General features: G+C 43.5%; 2 protein-coding genes across 4 annotated transcripts in view; both read right to left on the bottom strand.

Moving 5' to 3' along the window:
* si:dkey-100n23.5 overlaps positions 1–7,921 on the bottom strand; it is a 51,281-nt gene extending 43,360 nt beyond the window's left edge. The window contains exons 1-5 of one of the 3 annotated variants that reach the window (XM_068571831.1): positions 7,761–7,921; positions 4,561–4,613; positions 3,203–3,257; positions 1,900–1,956; positions 1,732–1,792 (exon numbers count right to left, since the gene is read on the bottom strand). In XM_068571831.1, the coding sequence (XP_068427932.1) occupies positions 1,732–1,792; positions 1,900–1,956; positions 3,203–3,257; positions 4,561–4,613; positions 7,761–7,841 (307 nt within the window). In that variant the 5' untranslated portion in view covers positions 7,842–7,921. Of the gene's footprint in view, positions 1–1,731; positions 1,793–1,899; positions 1,957–2,647; positions 2,693–3,202; positions 3,258–4,560; positions 4,614–7,760 lie in introns of those variants that run through there. The other 2 variants (XM_068571832.1, XM_068571833.1) reach the window with 2 other exon arrangements.
* Positions 7,922–10,316: 2,395 nt separating this feature from the next.
* Positions 10,317–12,055, bottom strand: mid1ip1b (MID1 interacting protein 1b). Its single transcript, XM_068572594.1, has one exon. It carries the CDS (start codon positions 11,649–11,651, stop codon positions 11,154–11,156), a length of 498 nt encoding a protein of 165 aa, XP_068428695.1. The 5' UTR covers positions 11,652–12,055; the 3' UTR covers positions 10,317–11,153.
* Positions 12,056–19,343: the final 7,288 nt, after the last annotated feature.

The raw sequence follows: 19,343 nt of genomic DNA, 5'->3' as shown, positions 1-19,343 counted from the left end.
AACAACAAGGTCAAATTACAACACAGCTCTCCCCCCTTCCCCAATACCCTCAACACCACCACCACCACCACACAGCATGCAACTGTGCGTATAAACACGCACGTGCGTATGGGTACGCGCACGTGCGTGCACGCTTGTGTTCCCCTTTTTGATAAATGAAGGCCCATTCCGCAATAATATGAGGGAAACCTGTGGCTTAGGGTGATGGATGAGAGGGGGGAGCTCGGAGAGAGATAATGATGAACTGTGGAAAAGCGGAGGGAGATAAGCAGGGGTGGGGGCGAGAGGGGGAGGAAGGGGGGGGAGTGTGTGTGAAGGCACTGAGGAGAATAGGAGAAATGAAGAAAAGGGAGAGGAAGGCGAAGTCAGCAGAGGGGAAAAAATAAATATCTTTCGCCGAGACAAGGAAGAGAAGAGTCGAGAACGCTTCCTTCCCTTTTTTTCTCTTTTTTTGTCCTCGTATTCAGGCCTTTTTTTCTCCGTGTGTGTGCACGGGTTTGTGCGTGTGCATGTGTGTCTGTGTGTGTTTCTGTTGACAGGACAGGCAATGATGGATTCTCTAGGCCACATTCTCAGCTTACTCAAGTTTCACAAAACAACCACCTCCCCGCCACGCACAAAACACGTACACAAAACTCACACACCTCTCACACCCAAGCGATGTTTAGGAAGAGTGCGCCACGAACGAAGGAGGCCGGCTGTCTTGTCATTATCACAATAAATCACTGTCTTACATAACCCGACAGCAAGCCGAGGCGCCGCTTTTTTTCTTTTTTCTCTTATTAAAACTCCCGCTCGGCGTCACCAACCTGTCCCCCTGCTACCATCTCCCTCCCTTTCAAACACATTTCATTAAAAAAAAAAAAGAGAGAAAGAAAAAAACATGTTTATGGGTCAGAGTTAAAAGCGGAGCCGTGTGCTCCGCGGCTCCCGCTGGACTCGGCGCTCGGCGACAGAACAAAGTGCCCGCTCAGCTGCTGTTTATGTGCGGCCGTTTGTCCTGAGCGCGAGGGATCCTCGTTGATAAACCGAGGTGACAAGGCACCAGCCCCCGCAGCACTAACTCACTGCCCATTACCCTGTATCCGTCTGAGTGTGTGTGTGTGTGTCGGCCTCGGAGGCCGATAAAAACGAGCCCGGTGGAGTGTTTGTATTAGCAGCCAGCACTAACTAAGAATCCGTATGCTAATCGGGGCTAAAGAAGCTGGATTGGCAACAAATGCAGAGCAGAACCTGCCTCGTCAGTCAGAATCACGCTATCCCCAGACTGAGAAGCTGCAGATGGCCCTAATTAACCCAAATGTCATTACAGGAGATATAGCAATGAGCCAATAACTGCAGAAGGTGGTGCTCCACACTCGGGTGCGGGCGTGGTATTCTTGGTATGGGTGTGTGGATACTAAATGTGATGTTCCAGTTCAGCCAAAGCGTTAACACCCTTGACAACCGTTGTGTAAACAAATGGCAAGTCATATATCCCGGTTTTTCTTTTGGGGGGGTGGGGTGGGGGGTGGGGTGTTCCCCCACGTCACCTTGCAAATATAAACTTCATAAGCCGGGGCAATCAGTGTCAGGGCACATTTTGTGCTTAAGCCAAAACAATAAAATGACATTAAAAATATTTTCCCACCATGATATATGAGTTCCTGCGTGCATGTCTCTGTGGGACCTTTACTCCACCTCTATTATTAAAATGGGGGTCAGCGAGTAGTTCATTAAGTTTTGTCTTACCAAAGTAAGTTAGCCAGCAGGCTTGGAAGTCACACAGAGATCCCTCTGGATGGGAGTCACCCTTGGGGAGGAAGAAGAACAGCACAGGGAAACGTTTTCACAAACAATCCAGAAAGAAAAAAGCCTATGCCATGTGGGTGTTTAGTGAAACAGACTCGAGTAACTCACCATGACATATGCTACGCTGTCGAAGAAGGCGGCTACAGTCAGGCTGAGAATCATCTTCTGCGGTGAAAATGAGAGGAATACGTGAAAAAAGTGGGTTCTCCAACATCAACAAGAAACCCTACACTTAATATTCAGGTGCATTAATATTCACGTTGAGAGAAAGGGCAAATTAAGAATTAAATGATCCCTGATGTGACTGACCACTTCCCCTGTGACTACTGAAATAATATCAAGGGGTGGAAGGGAAGAGGCTCCTGAAATCCTTCTGTATAAACCAAAATTCATTCTATTTCATATGAAATAATAAACCAATAATCTGTGTGCTGCAGAATCTTCAGAGGAGCCGCGATGCGTGCCAGCTGTCAGTCTGACAGCGACTTGGCCTGCAGAACAGGTTACAAACTGTGGCTGTGGTGGGACGCACATGCGCACACACACACACACACACACACACACACACACACACACACTACATGCACACACCTACGCGCGCACACACACATACATCTACATGCACACACCTACGCGCACACAGCCCTTTATTAATTTGTCCAGCAATGACCCTGCCAAGGCTACAGAGGAGGGGGAGGGGGAGGCAGAAAAAGCCCTAAAGAGAGAGCATTAAAGACCATTGACTGACGGATAACCTTTGTGAGGGGATGGCGGTAAGGAGAGGGTTTATGTTGTGCGAGAGGAGCAGAGGAGTGGGGGAGGAGGGGCAGGGGGAGGTGAAGCCACTCTGTGTGACCTGGTCCAGAGGTAATAGGATCCATCAGAGCCCCCACGTTAAGCTGTCACTTGCTTCAGATTAGGAGGATAACGTGGAGCGCTGCTGAGCCTGACAGACCTGTCGAACCGGCTTCCACGACACCGCGCAGGTGGGGTTTGGTTGTTTTTTTGGATGAAATTAAAACATAGCTCGGCGGAAGGGAGAAGAAGAAAAAAAGGAGCATTGCAGTAATATTTTTCCAGTGCATTGTCAGACCTGAGGTATAGTGCAAACATCTTTGCTTGGAGGGAGAGGGTGGGGGCGACAGCTGTCATTATCACAGAACCACCATGAGTCAATTAACTCCACAATTGATTCGTCTGTGCAATATTAATTGGGTTCAATTATGCAAAGTTTTGCCGTGGCAAATTGAACATATTTCCGGTGGCAATGAAGCAAACAAATATATACATATACACATATATATACATATACACACATATATACACACATATATACATATGTGTGTGTGTGTGTGTGTGTGTGTGTGTGTGTGCGCGTGTAGGGGGTTGGAGGGTGGGGATGGAGATTTACCTGAGCCAGAGAGTGATACCTGCGGAGCAGCCAGATCACCAAGAGCATGAAAATGCTGTGGAGAGAGAGAGAGAAGAACGGCAGTAAGATGTTTCTTGCTCACTGCAGGACAGGTCATTTGTTGTTCTATCGAAGACCTACTGTCTTAGTGCGCACACGTGTCATAACAACTCCTCCATGTGTGTGTGTATGTATGTATGTATGTATGTATGTATGTATGTATGTATATATATATATATATATATATATATATATATATATATATATATATATATATATACACACACACACATCCCGCAAGCTCTGTTGTAACCTTTACTTGATATTCCTCACTGTATACTCGTGGGATTACTGACCATTAAACCAGCGGCTGTTCGGACCAAAACTAATGAAACCTGCAGAAACCTGCAGAACTGCTCAGCAGCATTTGAAGGAGGGAAAAAAACGAATGCAACCAGCTCCGCGGAACGTTAAGATGCAGTTCATCGAAATGCCACCAGATGCCACGCCCGAAATCACAATCAATTATTACAACAAATGGGGAAACTTCCAATGTCTTCTTTGAAATGATGGTTGATATGAATTATTTCACAGAAGTACCCAATATATGCATTTGCATTGTTTGTTTCTAAAAAATGTTGGTAAAATAAGTCTATAGTTGTGCGCCTGGCTGAGAAGAACTTTGAGATTAATCATTCATTAGAACGAATCATGTCAACTTAAATGACTTAACTTAAATAAACTTAAATGACTTTCCTTCATTGCACATAATCTTTATAACCAACACAGAGCACAACTTCTCAGATGAACACAGTCTAATCTGTGCCCATCTTTGACGCAGGCCCAACAAACAGCTTCACAAAGACGCTATGTACCACAGGCCTACTGTAAAAGGTGGAATTAGTTTGCACAGGTTAAATGTGCCCTGTGGAGTTTTCTTGTAAACAAACTAAAGTTTGGTTTACATTCAGTCCTTGAGGTCTAACAAATGTGTCGAGTGCACTCCCTTCACCAATAAAACATTTTCAAAAGCCGATTTTTACGTTTTTTCAATCCCTCATTAAAAGAAAAAGAAAACAGAGACCCTGTCATTAAAATAAGCATCTATGTGGCACTACGAGACATCTAAAACTTGAAAGACAACCTTTAATATTCTAGTTAACTCTTCTACCGCTCAGATATCATAACCAATTAGAAATATAACAATATATATATATATATATATATATATATATATATATATATATATATATATATATATATATAACGGTGTGTCCCTAAAGCTACGAACAGTCAAATGTATCTGGTGTGATATAAAAGTCAAGGATTCAAGAACAATAATTTCAGGAAATATTTACCATCCTACTAAGGAGAAGGTTCCCGTGGCTCGTTTTACTCTTAAAATCACCACCTGCAAATCAGAAATAATCCCTTACCATTGTGCAGGATATAACTCACATCAATGAATATTAAGAAAACCACAACGCACTCAGGTGTATACTTGACATAATGCAATATTTCTGTTTCAGTAAAGCGTTTTGCAAACTTTCTGAGAGCTGGGACAGAAACGCAGTGCTGCCATTATTCTAATCACAAGCTCAAAAAAGGACTGTATTGACGAGACTGCCATTTTGTTCCCGCATGCCTTCCTTTGTTGTGTGCAAAGCATGTGCGACTAAAGTAAATAGAATAAAATGTTATTTTCGTCCCCGTCCGGGCGACCCGGCTTCTCGAGACGCCTGAGGGGTTCATGAACGGCGCCTCGACATACGTTTGACACATTTTTAACATGCTGGAAAATTCCACGACAGCCGAGCGAGTTGAAAAACTGGAAGCCGACGCAAAAATATGAGAACTACTCTGAGAAAAACAAGAGGAGAAAAAAAGAACGAAGCAAGGAATGAGAGAAATGAGAAGCGTGCGAGTTCGAGCCCAACAGCCTCGGGGAGAATAAAGGGGCCCGGCAGAAGTCTTGCATGCAAAACAGAGCGGGAGTTGTTGGGCAACGCCACTGCTGGGGCCTTCTGCACACAACGTCACACACCCGTTTCCTCAGCAGAGTCACGACAAACACGTGTCACCCTGCAGAGAAAACATGGAGGTCTATGTGGCCGCTTGTATTTCACATATGGAAGTGGGTTTCAGTTGATCATAATAACTGTGTTTTGCAGTAACGTACGACTGCTGCATATACTTGACACAAAAAGAAAGATAGACAACAGATTTGTTCTTCTTTTTTTTCTTTCAAAAGCCTTTTACCGTTTTATTACCGTTTTAATTACATTTGAATGATGGCTCCCGGTACGGAACTTCAGGAGTGTTAAAAGCATGCATTTTCCGACAAATTGTCTTATAAATAGGGCATGAGTGATCTTGCTTTTGAAAAGTTTATGATGCTATACTTTGGGGTATGGATTTCCCTCCTTATGATATGCAAGTCGCACAAACATCTGTATGCATGAGCATTTTATACTTCCCAGTCGCAGCAAAAAGACGGCACTAGATCATTAGATACCTAAAATCTGTTGTTGAACTGACAAAAGAGGATGATGCAAGGAACAAAACTGACTGCGAAAGCACATGAATCGTGAATGTGATGGGAGAATTATGGGGAAAGAATGAATACTACGTTTGTTCTCATGTGAAGTGTGATACCAAAGTCAAACTGCTATAGCTGGCTTGGTCACTGTTGGCCGTCTGTATCTGGGTTAGTAAGACAACGTGTGGGACACTGCGATCAATCGCTCGCAATCATGAGCGATTGATTGTCCCTGGAGGAGATATTTGGGCTCGAGGCAAGACAGCATTAGTGCAGCATTCTTAGATAGGCCAAGAGAGCGGACGACGATCCGGAGCCTAAAACTGCCGACACGAGAAAAGTTTCACCGTCTCACATGAACACCAATGTACCAGAGACAGAGACTGTTCAAATCTGTGTGTTTGCCAGCTTTGACTCAGCGACAAGCCACAACTGATGCAAGCTGGGTATTGCGTAACGAAGTTGTCCCACTAATTCCTTTCTGAAGACAGGTTTATTGTCATCTCTTATACAAATCCTCAGGGTGTGTACTCAATGCGACAACCGCGTGTGGATTCAATGGAATCTCATTTGCAGGCACGCTTGTGAAGGTCATGATGTGCAATTTTTGTGCTTGATATTTTGCCAGTGAAGTGTTGATCCAGGCCTGTGGGTAGTTTCTTGTCTGTGTTTGGTGTTGTGGTATTGGACTGCAGCGTGGCGTGCACTGCTCCAGTGCTACAGAAACAACTTACAGTGAAATGCTATCAAATACAGCATTACAACGCTCTGGATTGTATTCATTTGACTGATGTCTTTGTCTGACGCAATTGACAAATATGTGCATTTAAACTTAGCTAGACGTTATCAATGCAACAGTACACACACACACACACACACACACACACACACACACACACACACACACACACACACACAAACTAATATTTATAACTGAATGAGACCGCCTTTTACAGTGGTGGTCCTGCATCCAAAATATTACTTCAGTGGAAGTATAGCAGTAATAGCAGAACAGTGTACTTAAAGCACCAGAAAGTAAAAGTACTCCATGGTCCCTGTCCACAATGTATATTCTGATGGCGCTCGATCATTATTCCATTCACATGTTAGCGAGACTTGAATGTGGAACAAGGCAGGGGAAATATGAACTGCTTTACATATTGCTGGGATGATCACGGATTTTGACTGTAAAGTCTGGATCTGCAAAAGCAGTTAGTAAGTGTATTTAATTAATAGTATCAATATTGACTAAACGAAGTGGAATAAAACGGTACATTTCCCTCAGACATGTATTGAATAGCACACAGCAAAATGCAAACACTCAAGTAAAGCACGAGCAGTTCAGCAAAGAAAACGAAGTATTTCCTTACTTATCCCACTGATGGCATTGTGCTGTTATTGTATATTGTTATTTTATAGCTCTCCTTTAACTTAAGCTAACTGGCGAAAAGAGACTCACGTTGTGATTTCAAAATAAGAAACCCTACAAGTCTCTATTAATTTCATTCACAAAATTTTTTTTACTGCCTGCATGTCGGAGACGTGAATGTAAAACGACGTTTATTAACGTCTTTGACTATCTTTGACTATGAGCAGCTGACGCATCTGAGCAGGTTAGAGCTGCTGACGCTCAGATAGGTTAGCTGGAGTTCACCTGTCAGACACAACAGATTAACGCTCGCGCTCCTTTATGCTTTATGCTAACTAGTTCCGCGGGCTGTTTTCATTAGTGGCGCTACAACGTGGACATTCAACAGGCCAATTAATGCAGCTAGTTAGCACATTAAATGACTGACAGCCCAGTTGTACCCTTACAGTTCAGCATTAACACCATGCATGTGTCATGCAGACACACACCAACCGTATCTATCGGCAAATCAATAAACCAATCAGTTCGAATACAAAATGACCACCCGTTCAGTAAGCTAATGACACGTTATGTAGCAAACTAGCTAATTAACGTGAGCTAAACTTAAAAAAGAAGCTAATGCTGAGTTTACAGTTACGTTAGCTACTTACGCATTGATAGTCTTCTGAGTCTGTATTAAAAAACACGCAGCGTGAATCGTTACTTGTTGAAATTGGGTGTTGTCTGTCCATTTTGAGGCAAATTGTATTTTAGATGGTTTAGCATCAATTTGTTTTTGTTTTGCTGTAGCTTTTTCTCTTGTACTTCCTGTTTCTACGGTGCGCTCAAAGGGACAAAAAGCCCCTCGGACCGTACTGAGTCAAGCGTCGTCGAAGGGGCCTGCCGTTTGAAGAGTCTTTAACTTGTTTATTAAAACCCTGTTTTAAAACGTTTGTATTCGTTTTAAGTCTCATATATATATATATATATATATATATATATATATATATATATATATATATATATATATATATATATATATGTATATATATATATATGTATGTATATGTATATATATATATATATATATATATATATATATATATATATATATATATATATATATATATATATATATATATATATATATATGTATATATATATATACATACAAACACACACAATTTGTTTAGGTACTTGTACTGTCGTAATGTAGTTATAATAAAAGCTTACTTTCCTGTTGAACACCGGTCAAAAAATGCAAATATCCCCGCAACTTATTGTGGCTCTCATTATCATACAACACTAACAAAAGGCCTCAGGAAGGAGTTTTGTCCTTGTTAGCTCACCAGCAGTGTTTTGAGATTGACACTATGTAGAGGCAGATAGCCTCTAGCATTCACCTCAAGGTTAATGACAAGGTTATCTCAGAGGATGTTAAAACCAAACCCAGCAACCTCATTCAGTCAAATGCAGGGAAGCATGTGTTACCTTTGCCTTGAATGTGGAAAGCTGTGGCTGCATCTTCTGTAAACACTCTGACACAATCAGGGAGAAAGAATTTGTCTCTTTGCGAGACTGTATCTGATTCTTAGAGAGATCATGTCTGAAAAAAGAAAGACTTGACGATATTTAAATTAATTAAGTCATTGTGTCAGGTTTGTTATTTTAAAGACATTTCACAAAAAAAAAATTGTATCCCAAAATATTGGTATTCTGCAGTATAACTTTATAAAGGGAATTTCAGCATTCACTGCAGTGTTGCGTGTCTACGGCTGCCATGCACATTGAGATCTATAAAGTAACTTTCTGTGTCCTCTGAGGTTGTCTTTCCACTGAATGGAGGCTTATTAACATCAATCTCATATATTTGCATGTGCTCTCCTTATAATGTGGGATGGATTTCACAATGTGTGTTTGAGAGTGTGATAAAGAGTGAAAGTGGAAAGTGGGTGTGCATAACCCTATTAACCTGTTACTGAAACTCCAGCTGCACCCTTTTTCCATCTGAAGCCTTTATTGCACTGACAGTTAGTCAAACAACAATGAGGGAAGTCTGTCATTTATTTCTCTTTTTCCCACTGACAGCCTGTAATATATAAACCAACACATTCATGCAAACATGCACACAAAAACACATCTTTATTCAAAATAAATATCAATTTAAAAATAAAAAGCAGACTTAACTGTTTCCAGTGCATACTTAACTGTCATAGTCCATACACAGTGCTTTACTGTTCAAATGTGTACTGTTTAATTCCGTAAGGCAGCTACTGCACAGTATTCTGGAAAATATTCATTTAACACAAACACGTTGAGGGAATGAAAACGAAACATGTCTTTTGCAAGTATTTAAAATGCCCTCATACATGTAACGCTTTCGAAAGAACAGCCGCTCCTCTTAACTTTGGGAGTTGAGATGGTTCAAGGTGTTGCCACTTGAAGCTTAACTGACAGACAACATTCCTCAACCAGCAGGTATTTTTTAACCACCTTCGAGGTAAAAACTGTCTTTCAAGAGTGCCAGTTACAATTTTCCTAACAAATCGAACATTGGTTTAACGTTTTGAGGTTTTCTACGACAGACGCCAGCTGAGACCTCTTTGCGTGATTGAAGGGGGATCTTTGGCAGAATATTTCTCATTGTTTGAAAACAGCTGTTAGTTTATACTGTATGACTTTGTCCTTCGACATTTCTGAATTCTATTAAAACATCTTGGGCACTGAAAGAAGGATGTTTCCTTTTCAACTTTATTTGTATGTTTTATATACTGTGTAAAATGTGCATTTTTTTACATTACTGTCAAGTATTTCTTGCATTAACACTGCACAATAGAGGAAAATGAATGTGCAGAAACCATAATGGTCTTGGCCTCCCGGAAGTTTTGGTTGTGCGAAAACCACGCTCAGTTTTTGTTCTGTAATAAATGTATAGAGCTCAATATGTAACATACCTGCATTTGTCTTCCCACTGGCTGTCAGTCTGATGAACAATTGAACAATTAATCAGACACCTCCACCTGCACTAGCTGCACTTTCTGGAGTACTGTTGACTGTTTTTTGTTTCCCTAATGTCTTATTGTTTGGTCTTTTTTTTATATTTATCTTCTTTATATCTAGCTCTTGCATTGAAAAGAAGTATGAAGTGCAGAATCCGGCATCGAATGTGAAAATGTACGTGGCCATCAAAGCTGATTGTGATTCAGAAACAAAACTGGACAATTGAGGTAAGTTCATATAAAAGTTTATTTTCTTTTTGTAAACAAATATTATCAGTACAAAGGTGGTGCAGAAGGTGCATACAAACACATTTGCTTATTGTGACAGATGGACACAAACAATGGCATAATAATAACAAATAAATGACAATGACAACAAAAGCATCTTGTTAGAAACCCCTCATTATACAGAGAAGCATCATTCTGGTTCATTGGCCATATAGGGCAAGAGGAGATCACAGGCAGGAGCATCTGCCTCCTTCCATGCAAGCAAAGTCTAAAGACACAGACACGTCGGATATGAAGGGGGCACCGATCACACACATGGGCCACATCCGTCTGAACACACTGACATCATCAGCAACACAAACAGGAAGCCGATTCTTTCATCAGTATCCCACCCAGGGTCCCCACAGAGGGGAAAGGTTGGGCGGTTCAGACTAAGGGCCCTGTGGTTCATGCAGGCCGCTCCTTCTCCGGTTTTAACTATAAAGCGTGAGGTAATAAATAATACATTAAATAAAAATATTTGTTTGTTGTTGTTTTAAATATGTTTCATCTGTGTGTCACGATAATTAAGGCGTGATGTGCACAAAACTTTGGAGTGCAAAACAGGCGTTGAGTGTCAAGTCCACAACGCGCATTCCCTCTGGATCAACACATCCACAGTCAATAATACCATTCAACTGAGATATAAATTAACCCCTTTTTGTTCTCTACCATTCAAATGTTCTTTCACAAATTTCATCAGTAGTAGTAACAGCAGCAGTATAAAAAATAAGGCCCATTGAGAGAACTCTCATACAAAAAAATAAACGGTGGGCTCTCAGCTTCTCGGTTTCTCAGTTACTGGCCGATCCCGACCTCCTGCTTGTAGCGCTTGGTGAGAAAGTCGGCCTGCTGCGTGAGCTTGGACAGCACCCCTTGCAGCCCGGTCAGGTGGTACTGGACCTGCTTCTGCAAGTCCTCCTCGTCCTCGTACTCGTCCTCCTCGTCGGACGACGACAGCGACACGCCGGACTCGCTGGACGCACTGGAAGCGGACGAGTGCTTGCGGCTGATCGCCATGTCCTCCTTCCGCCTCTCGTCGGCCGCCGCGTTCCGCACCCCCAACTCGATGTCGCTGCGGATGGACTTGAGCAGCTGGTAGTAGCTGTACATGTCCCCCTCGTCCTCATCCGACTTCAGGGAGCTCATCTCCCTGTCCTCCTCCAGCGGGACGTCCCGCAGCATGCTGGGCAACATGACGGTCTGGTCCATGTTGTTGACCGCGCCGATGAAGCGGTTCATGGCGTTGAAGAGGGAGTTCTTCTGAATGTAGGACTCTGGTAGCTGCATCATCATGCTGACGAGGTTGTTGTGGTTTCTTCGGGAGCGGAAAATGAAAGCGATCCGAGTTTCTTGCCTTGTTTTGTTTCTCCTCTGCGAGTGCCGCGCTCTAATTCCGGGTTGATCGGCTTAAAAAGGAGCGTCTGCCTGTCAGTGAAGCCGCAGCGGGGATTGGCTGTGCTGTAAATCAGGCGACTTCAGTTTCGCCCCCGGTGAATGTTGGAGCTCTCGTCGTGGTTTCTAGTTTGCGGGAAGATACAGGGCGCGTATTTATAAAGCTTGGGAAATGCAGGTGTTGTTCTGAAGGCGGTCCCACGACCTGTTTGTCAAGTCCTGCCACAGCGGTTGAAACCGGACCCAAATGACCTGGAATAGCACACGGAAGAGCAGAGGAGCGCTTCAGATTGACAGCAAGGCTGTGAACCCAACGACACACAGTGCGGGTCCGGAATACATCTAAAACCACGTCAGAGCGCGTAATTACGTACAGCTGTCCATTCACTTCCATTCAACATCCAGGAGCTATACAACTGATATTGCTGTCCCGTGAACATGTGGAATTACTTTAGTTCCGGTTAAAGAAAGCGACTGTTGCGTCACCTCATCTTCACATTCTGTTCCGATGACATGACAATGGGTGAGGCCCCGACCGAGTTGGACCGGTGGCATGAATATTCATGACACAGGCCATCGGCCCACTGCGCCCGGCCTCCAGTGCAGCCAATCAGGTGGCGACTTCCTCGAAAGGCGGGACAAGTCTGTGTCGGGCCAATGAGGGAGCGTCTGTGACCTCGCACACACTGAGAGAAAACACAGAGGCAACAAGTGGTCAGAGCTTTGAAGCATTGCTTTCATTCACAGACTGAGTCAGTGTGTCACCATCGTGGGAGAAGTCTTTCAGCAAAAGTACCAAGAGGCTAAATGAGTGTATACTCGTCAAAGTATTGTCAGCAAAATATACTTTAAGTTTCAAAAGTAAAGGCAGACAAAATAGCCCTTGATATAGATTAAGTGACGTAACAGTTGTTATCAAACATGATCAATATTAAGCAGCATTTACTAGCGTGGCTTGTCATGATGAGAAGATTGGTGTGGGAAAGATGAAAGCGACACATTTATATGTGAAAACTGTCGGTAAAGGTGTTCTGATATGAGAGAAGAAATCTTTTTAGGTTTTGACATCTTCGCAATCACAACATGGCGAGAGTCTTTTTCTGGTTTTGAAGGCTGCATGACGGCTAAAGGAATGCCATTATTGGAATTTACCAGACTGCTCTAGCTCTTCCATTATTGGCCTTTAACCGCCTACTCATTACATCCACATTTCTGATGATTGCTTGTCCAAAATCTCATTGTGTGTATGCAAACCACCACCTACCATATTGAGCAATCTGGTCGAAAACATTACGATATTTGATGCCAGACTGCAAGTGTGTTTGTGGATCTCACTTCCCAGATCCAAACAGTGTCGTCTTTCCCAGGAATGTTGCCACAAACACCCGGTCCATCACACTGCAAACAAGAGGGCTTGCATGGCTCAATCACCACGCTGTTACCTTATTTGGCGAAAGATGACTTAACAGACATTTATTGAAATGAAAAATTCTGCTTTACCTAACGTAGCCTACTTAGTTATTTCCCACCACAGACCACTCCTCAAACTGGGCGTTGTGTTATTCCCTCTCCCATTTTGACTAATTGTCCTCTGTTCGGCAAATCTTCAGTGATCTACTGATCAGTCAATACAAAAGCTAAAATAGCACTGCTATGGAAAACGTGAATCCAGGATGGCACATAAGAGAAGTAATTGGTGCTCCATCAATGTGCATACGCCCTAAAATGATATCCTTGCTGCCATTGTCCAATTATGACACAATTACAGTGATACAATGTAGCATGAAAACGTCATAAAAAAAGGTTCACACTTTATTGAGTTCCACATCCACTCGAGCAGCCCTTGCAGGGATATTACAGGCCTGCTTATCTTCCCTCAGGGTAACTTTAGTCTAAGCCAGTTACAGTACTGACAAGCTTTTCAGATTACACCTCAAAACAAACTGTTGCACCAGCCAGTTTCCAGCCGCGTCGGAGGACAGCTGATTCCCCTGCCCCCATACTCTCATGACTGCTGGTAAACATGTGGGGGGGACTCCCACACGGCCCCTGTAACAGAAATAGCCTCCATTAGTCCTCCTTACAGTATGTGCACTTTGGGGAGTGCTCGGTCTGAAACCCGATCTTTTGATAAACACTTCTGGTCAGACTGAAACTTCAGAGCAACATGTTTTCACTGTGTAGCCAGCAACAACAAAAATATATCCACCTGTCTGGTTTTCAATGAAAACACGTCTGACTAATTCGGTGAATGGATGCTCACAATAGTTCTGCAGGACTTTAAGAGACGGGCCCACAGGAATGATCTGGCAGAAACTCCATGGCCAGTCAGAGATGTATGCAGCACAGGTTGTTCTCGATACAAGCCAATGAATCACTGTGAAAAGCAAATTGTTGCTGAGCTGGAATGAGAAGAATGTGAATGGCAAAACCTGTTGGTTGACTTTAGTTTCTGTCTCAGTCCCATATTATCCGCCCCCTTTTCTTTTATTCTACGTTGACTCCCTGTCCTGCAGAACAGTACTGGAACTAGTAGTCATCATTTACTCAAGTAATGATAACGCATTGTGAAAAGTGTCCTTTATTAGTAATAACCCATGCATTACAAGTAAAATGTATGTCAGCTAAATGTACTTCAGATATGTATTAGGCCTACTGTACTAATGCATTAACATGTGAGCATGAAAACATAGCTGGTTGAGTGACACTAATTTATTCTGTATCATTTTGTGCTGGGCAAAGTATAGTAGTTTTCTGTCGCATAAATGTAGTAAAAAGTACAACATTTCAACATTTGGCAAAAAATTATGAAGTGACACCAGATTTAATTGCTCCAATAGAAGTAGAAGTACCTTAGAATTGCTCTTAAGTGCAGTACATAATAGTACTTATGGAAGAAGTACACACATCATGTAAGTTAAAGTAAAAATATGTACAAGTTAAATTCCATTTAAGATTACTGAGGTATCAAAGTATTATCAGCAAAATGCACTCAAAGTATCAAAAGTAAAAGTACACTCAAATTGCAACAGAATGGTGTTTACGAGTATTTAATTATTATTAGAATTAAACATATTTTTTGACGAGGTGGAGCTGATTTTACTGTAACTTCATTCCGGTTGAAGATTGAAGAATTCAAGTAATCAAGAATAATGTATTGTCCTTCTGCACAATGAAATGCAGTTGTAGCTCTTTATTTCCAAACAGGAATACCAGGTCGAACAATAAAACAACAACAGCCTCCTTATGGCCCCGGCGGGGGCCACCTCCTCGCGGCTCCTGCCAAAGGCCACCTCCTCGTGGTCCTGCCAGAGGCCACCTCCCCGTAGCCCGGCCAGGGGCCACCTCCTCATGGCCTCGGCGGGGGCCACCTTCTCGTGGTTTGCTAAAGGCCCCACCAGAGGCCACCTCCTTGTGGCCCCGCTAGAGGCCTCCTTCTCTTGGCCCCGGCAGGAGGCCACCTCCTCATGGCCCTGTCGGGGGCCACCTCCTTGTGGTCCCGCTAGAGGCCACCTTCTCTTGGCCCCAGCAGGAGGCCACCTCCTCGTGGCCCTGCTCGAGACCACCTCCTCATGGCCTCGGCGGGGGCCACCTCCTCGTGGTTCGCCAAAGGCCCCACCAGAGGCCACCTCCTTGTGGCCCCGCTAGAGGCCTCCTTCTCTTGGCTCCGCCAAGCGGCCAACTTCTCTTGGCCCTGTCGGGGGCCACCTCCTTGTGGTCCTGCTAGAGGCCACCTTCTCTTGGCCCCGGCAGGAGGCCACCTCCTCGTGGTCCCGCTAGAAACCACCTCCTTGTGGTCCCGCTAAAGGCCACCTCCTCGTGCCCCTCGCAATGCCACTCGTCAACTTTAATCTTCAATTATTCTTCATATATTTAAAATGTGTTTCCAGGTTTTGCACCTGAAATCTAACTCGTAACTGCATTGTTCACTGCTATCAAAAAAGTGTAGTGCACAGGACAATATTTTACTCTGACATGCTGACGAGTAGAAGTATGACAGCAGGAAGAGAGGTAACGTGAAGTACCTGCACTTGTACTTAAATACAGTGGTTGAGTACATGTAACTGTGTGTAATTTCCCCCACGCTACCCACCAGCCACAACATCCCTATGTCCCGAACCGAATCTGCCTCCACAGCAAAGCTCAAACGGACTAATCGTACCCCCTCTAAATAAACTGATCCCAGATCTTAGAGAGAGAGAGAGAGAGAGAGAGAGAGAGAGAGAGAGAGAGAGAGAGAGAGAGAGAGAGAGAGAGAGAGAGAGAGAGAGAGAGAGAATAAAAGAAGCAGGTCAGCAGAGCCGATGTGCACCTCTGCTGATCAGATAGGAACAGGAGCCGCCTTCTGCTTTCTCAACGGGGCTGTCAATCAAAGCCCCCACCTCACAGACTCCCCTATATACTCCCTTGAGAAAGGCCTTTCGACTTATCAAAGGGGGGCTATCCCTGAATGCGACAATGCCAGCCCCGGACCACACTCTACGGAAAGGTTGTTTTTTTTTCCCTCTTTTTTTTTTTCTCCGATTGTGTGTCGTGTCAGAAGCGGAGCATCCACCGATTACGGCGGGTGTCATCATCATCATCCCACAAGGCTTCAAAGGGAGAGGGGAGGAAGTGGAGGTGGGGTGGGCTGGGGGGAGGGGGGCTGCGCTGTGGGAACAGGCAGCCTGAGTGGGAACTCGAGTACTTGTCATCACGTCTGCGTGTTCCCTGAAACGTGTGAGGCGTCGGGTGTCTGAGTTCAGCGGGGAAGCTGGAGGCGAAAGCCGCCGCGGCAATTAGGACGACAACAAGCCCAACAGCTCGCCTCGCAGACGGACGGGCGCAGCGGACAGCCCCGCTGCGCTCCTTCATGGCGCTATAATGAGGTTATCGCTGTGGATTAGAAGACAGGAAGCTTAAGTGCTCCCTCTGCACTTTTATTTTTGTAGGGGGGAATTAAATGCATAGTAAGATTATAAGCGGTGAAGTATTGTCGCAGGTTTAATAAAGACCCCAAATTGCCATTTGAAAACACACGAGCCTGCGCGTGAGCCACGTCTTGTTGTGATTGGAAACTGGTTGGGTTCCCGGAAACAGGTGATGATGCAGAGCATCAGCATCGTGACAGGAGAAGACACTGAGATGGCACGAGTCCTTTTGGTGGATCATACTCATATTATTCTGAAAGGAGGGAGGGGGGGAGGGGGGGGTTCCCCACTTGATGGGGAGTTTAGATAAGCTCTACTGAAATGACTAATTCATCTGTTTTTCAATCTACATGAATGTGAGTATTTTAAAGGACAGTTTCATATGTTTAATCAATCCTATAAAGCAAAAAGTCTGGTGCTCATGTGGACTTTGACGTATAAGTACATCACAAATACCTCCATGCTCGAAACTATACGCGCTAGTCTGCACACGGGCCTATAGCTAATGTCAGCATAACGTGGCATTGTGGGTAATGGAGGCAGTGCTTTTTAGCTATGAAGAAGAACGGATATAAAAATATGAGTTTGATCCTTTGGAGTTGTTTTGAGCATGTCGATATTATTGTAATGCTATACATCTGATCATAGGAGGATTCTTTTATACAATTAAGTTCATGCGATTTACTTTTGAAGTTTGACAAAAACACCTTTACCTTAATATTTTCATTTAGTAGCTGTTTTTTTTTCATGGTAATTGTATTTTTTAGATTTTTGAGCTGATACACTTTACGGACTTTTAATTCCAAGTACTGTGGGGAACAGCATGTAGACCTTCATGTTGAGAAATACAATGTATGTATGTATGTATGTATGTATGTATGTATGTATGTATGTATGTATGTATATATATATATATATATATATATATATATATATATATATATATATATATATATATATATATATATATATATATACACACACACATATATATATATATATATATATATATATATATATATATATATATATATATATATATATATATATATATATATATATATAGTGTTGTTGTTGTAAAATACATCAAACATTAGAAATCCGTGAACAAAACGTGGCCCATCCGCCACAACGTCACCAGTGTGAAACACAACGAGACTCTCGGTTTGTTGGAAAGAAAACCCCACGCTAAGAGTCCCAAATGAAACCGAAATATAGCTCACAGTTCGTGCTTTTATTGTTGAAAAATATGGTGATTGCAACCGTCAGGCTGGCTGCACGTGAACGTGTCCGTGCGCTCTTGAGTCCGGGCTTGTGTGTGTGTGTGTGTGTGTGTTCGTGTGTGTGTGTGTGTGTGTCTGTGTGAGTAATAGCGCTTCTCCGGTGGATGCCTCCCTCTAGCTCACAGCTCATTAATAAGGGCATTCGGGAGTCGGGAGGGTGGGAGGAGGAGGAGGGGGTGCAGGGCGGAAGCCAGCGGCACGCACGCTCCATTAGCGGACCCACTGCCGCGCCGCTCTGCCGGTAATTTGCGTAACAAGATCGGAGCGGTTAGCGCGATCTCCCCGAGAAACGGCCTCTCTCTTCCCGTCTCGGCGCGGTGTTGTTTCCGATGCAGCAGCGCAGGAGAAGCAGCGGGACGGAGACAGGCGTGCGTGCGTGCGTGTGTGTGTGTGTGTGTGTGTGTGTGTGTGTGTGTGTGTGTGTGTGTGTGTGTGTGGTGCTCGGGTGATCTATTTCCACACACATCCTGCGTTCTCTCTCTCTCTCTCTCTCTCTCTCTCTCTCTCTCTTTTTTTTTTTTTTTAATTCCCTCGCCACAGTTCCGTTTTCGGCTGATACTCAAGCGCCGCCACGCGGATGAGCAGGGGAGCCCGCTCTCATTGACGTCATCATAAACCAGCGGGAGTTCAGATGATGCGTTTTTATAGTTTTAGAAAACAAAACTTTTTTTTTGTTCCCCACTTTTGAAGAGGCATACAATACAGAGGGAAAAAAAGAACCACAACAAAAGTGTAAGTAAATAAATAAAAAAGACCGAAAAGGAAGTTGGACATAACTGCAACAGCGAGACGTGAGAATAAAGAAGAGGAGGCTGGTTTTGATGGAGCAGGAGGCAGTATTGTTTCATGTGTTATTCTGATTCTTACGCAAAGTCAATTTATTGCAAACAAACAGTCAAAGGGAAAGTGTGTCCAATTCTTGGTGTTTGTGTTTTATTTCAGTAAAAAAAATAAAAGCTTAATTCTCATGTCTCCGTACAAGCTGCAGATTGTCTGTCTGTCCTGAAAGAGGGACCCCCTCCCTCCCTCCAAGTTTTTGGGAAATTTACCTAATTCATCCCAGCATCCATTGTTTGTTGTGTTTCCTGTTGACTTTGTGAACGCTCTCCTCTCACAAGTGTGTGCACGGTTTAAACCAAGTGTTTATTCATTTCCCTCATAGTCTGGATTCATGAGGGAACACACACCGCGAACACAGATCTCACCAACACTGGTTTAACTGGGAACTGTATTTGTAGCCAGCTTGGTAAACCGTCTTCCTTCCTTTGTCAGTCACAGACAAGTTGTTTTTTACTCCTAAATATGTATAATTAGAGTTATATTACAGGCAGAGCAGCCCATAGAGACAGCGGCCTACACACATTTGTGTCTACTCTCAACACAACACAACCTTTAACCCG

The sequence above is a fragment of the Clinocottus analis genome, unplaced genomic scaffold (assembly GCF_023055335.1).
Source record: "Clinocottus analis isolate CAN_PGR_092001 unplaced genomic scaffold, fCliAna1.0.p SCAF_12, whole genome shotgun sequence".
NCBI classification, from domain to species: Eukaryota; Metazoa; Chordata; class Actinopteri; order Perciformes; family Cottidae; genus Clinocottus; species Clinocottus analis.
This window is presented reverse-complemented; position numbering and strand designations above follow the sequence as displayed.

What these genes read in the sequence shown, in the direction of transcription:
- mid1ip1b (XM_068572594.1), bottom strand. Translation starts at nt 11,651, where the DNA reads ATGATGATGCAGCTACCAGAGTCCTACATTCAGAAGAACTCCCTCTTC.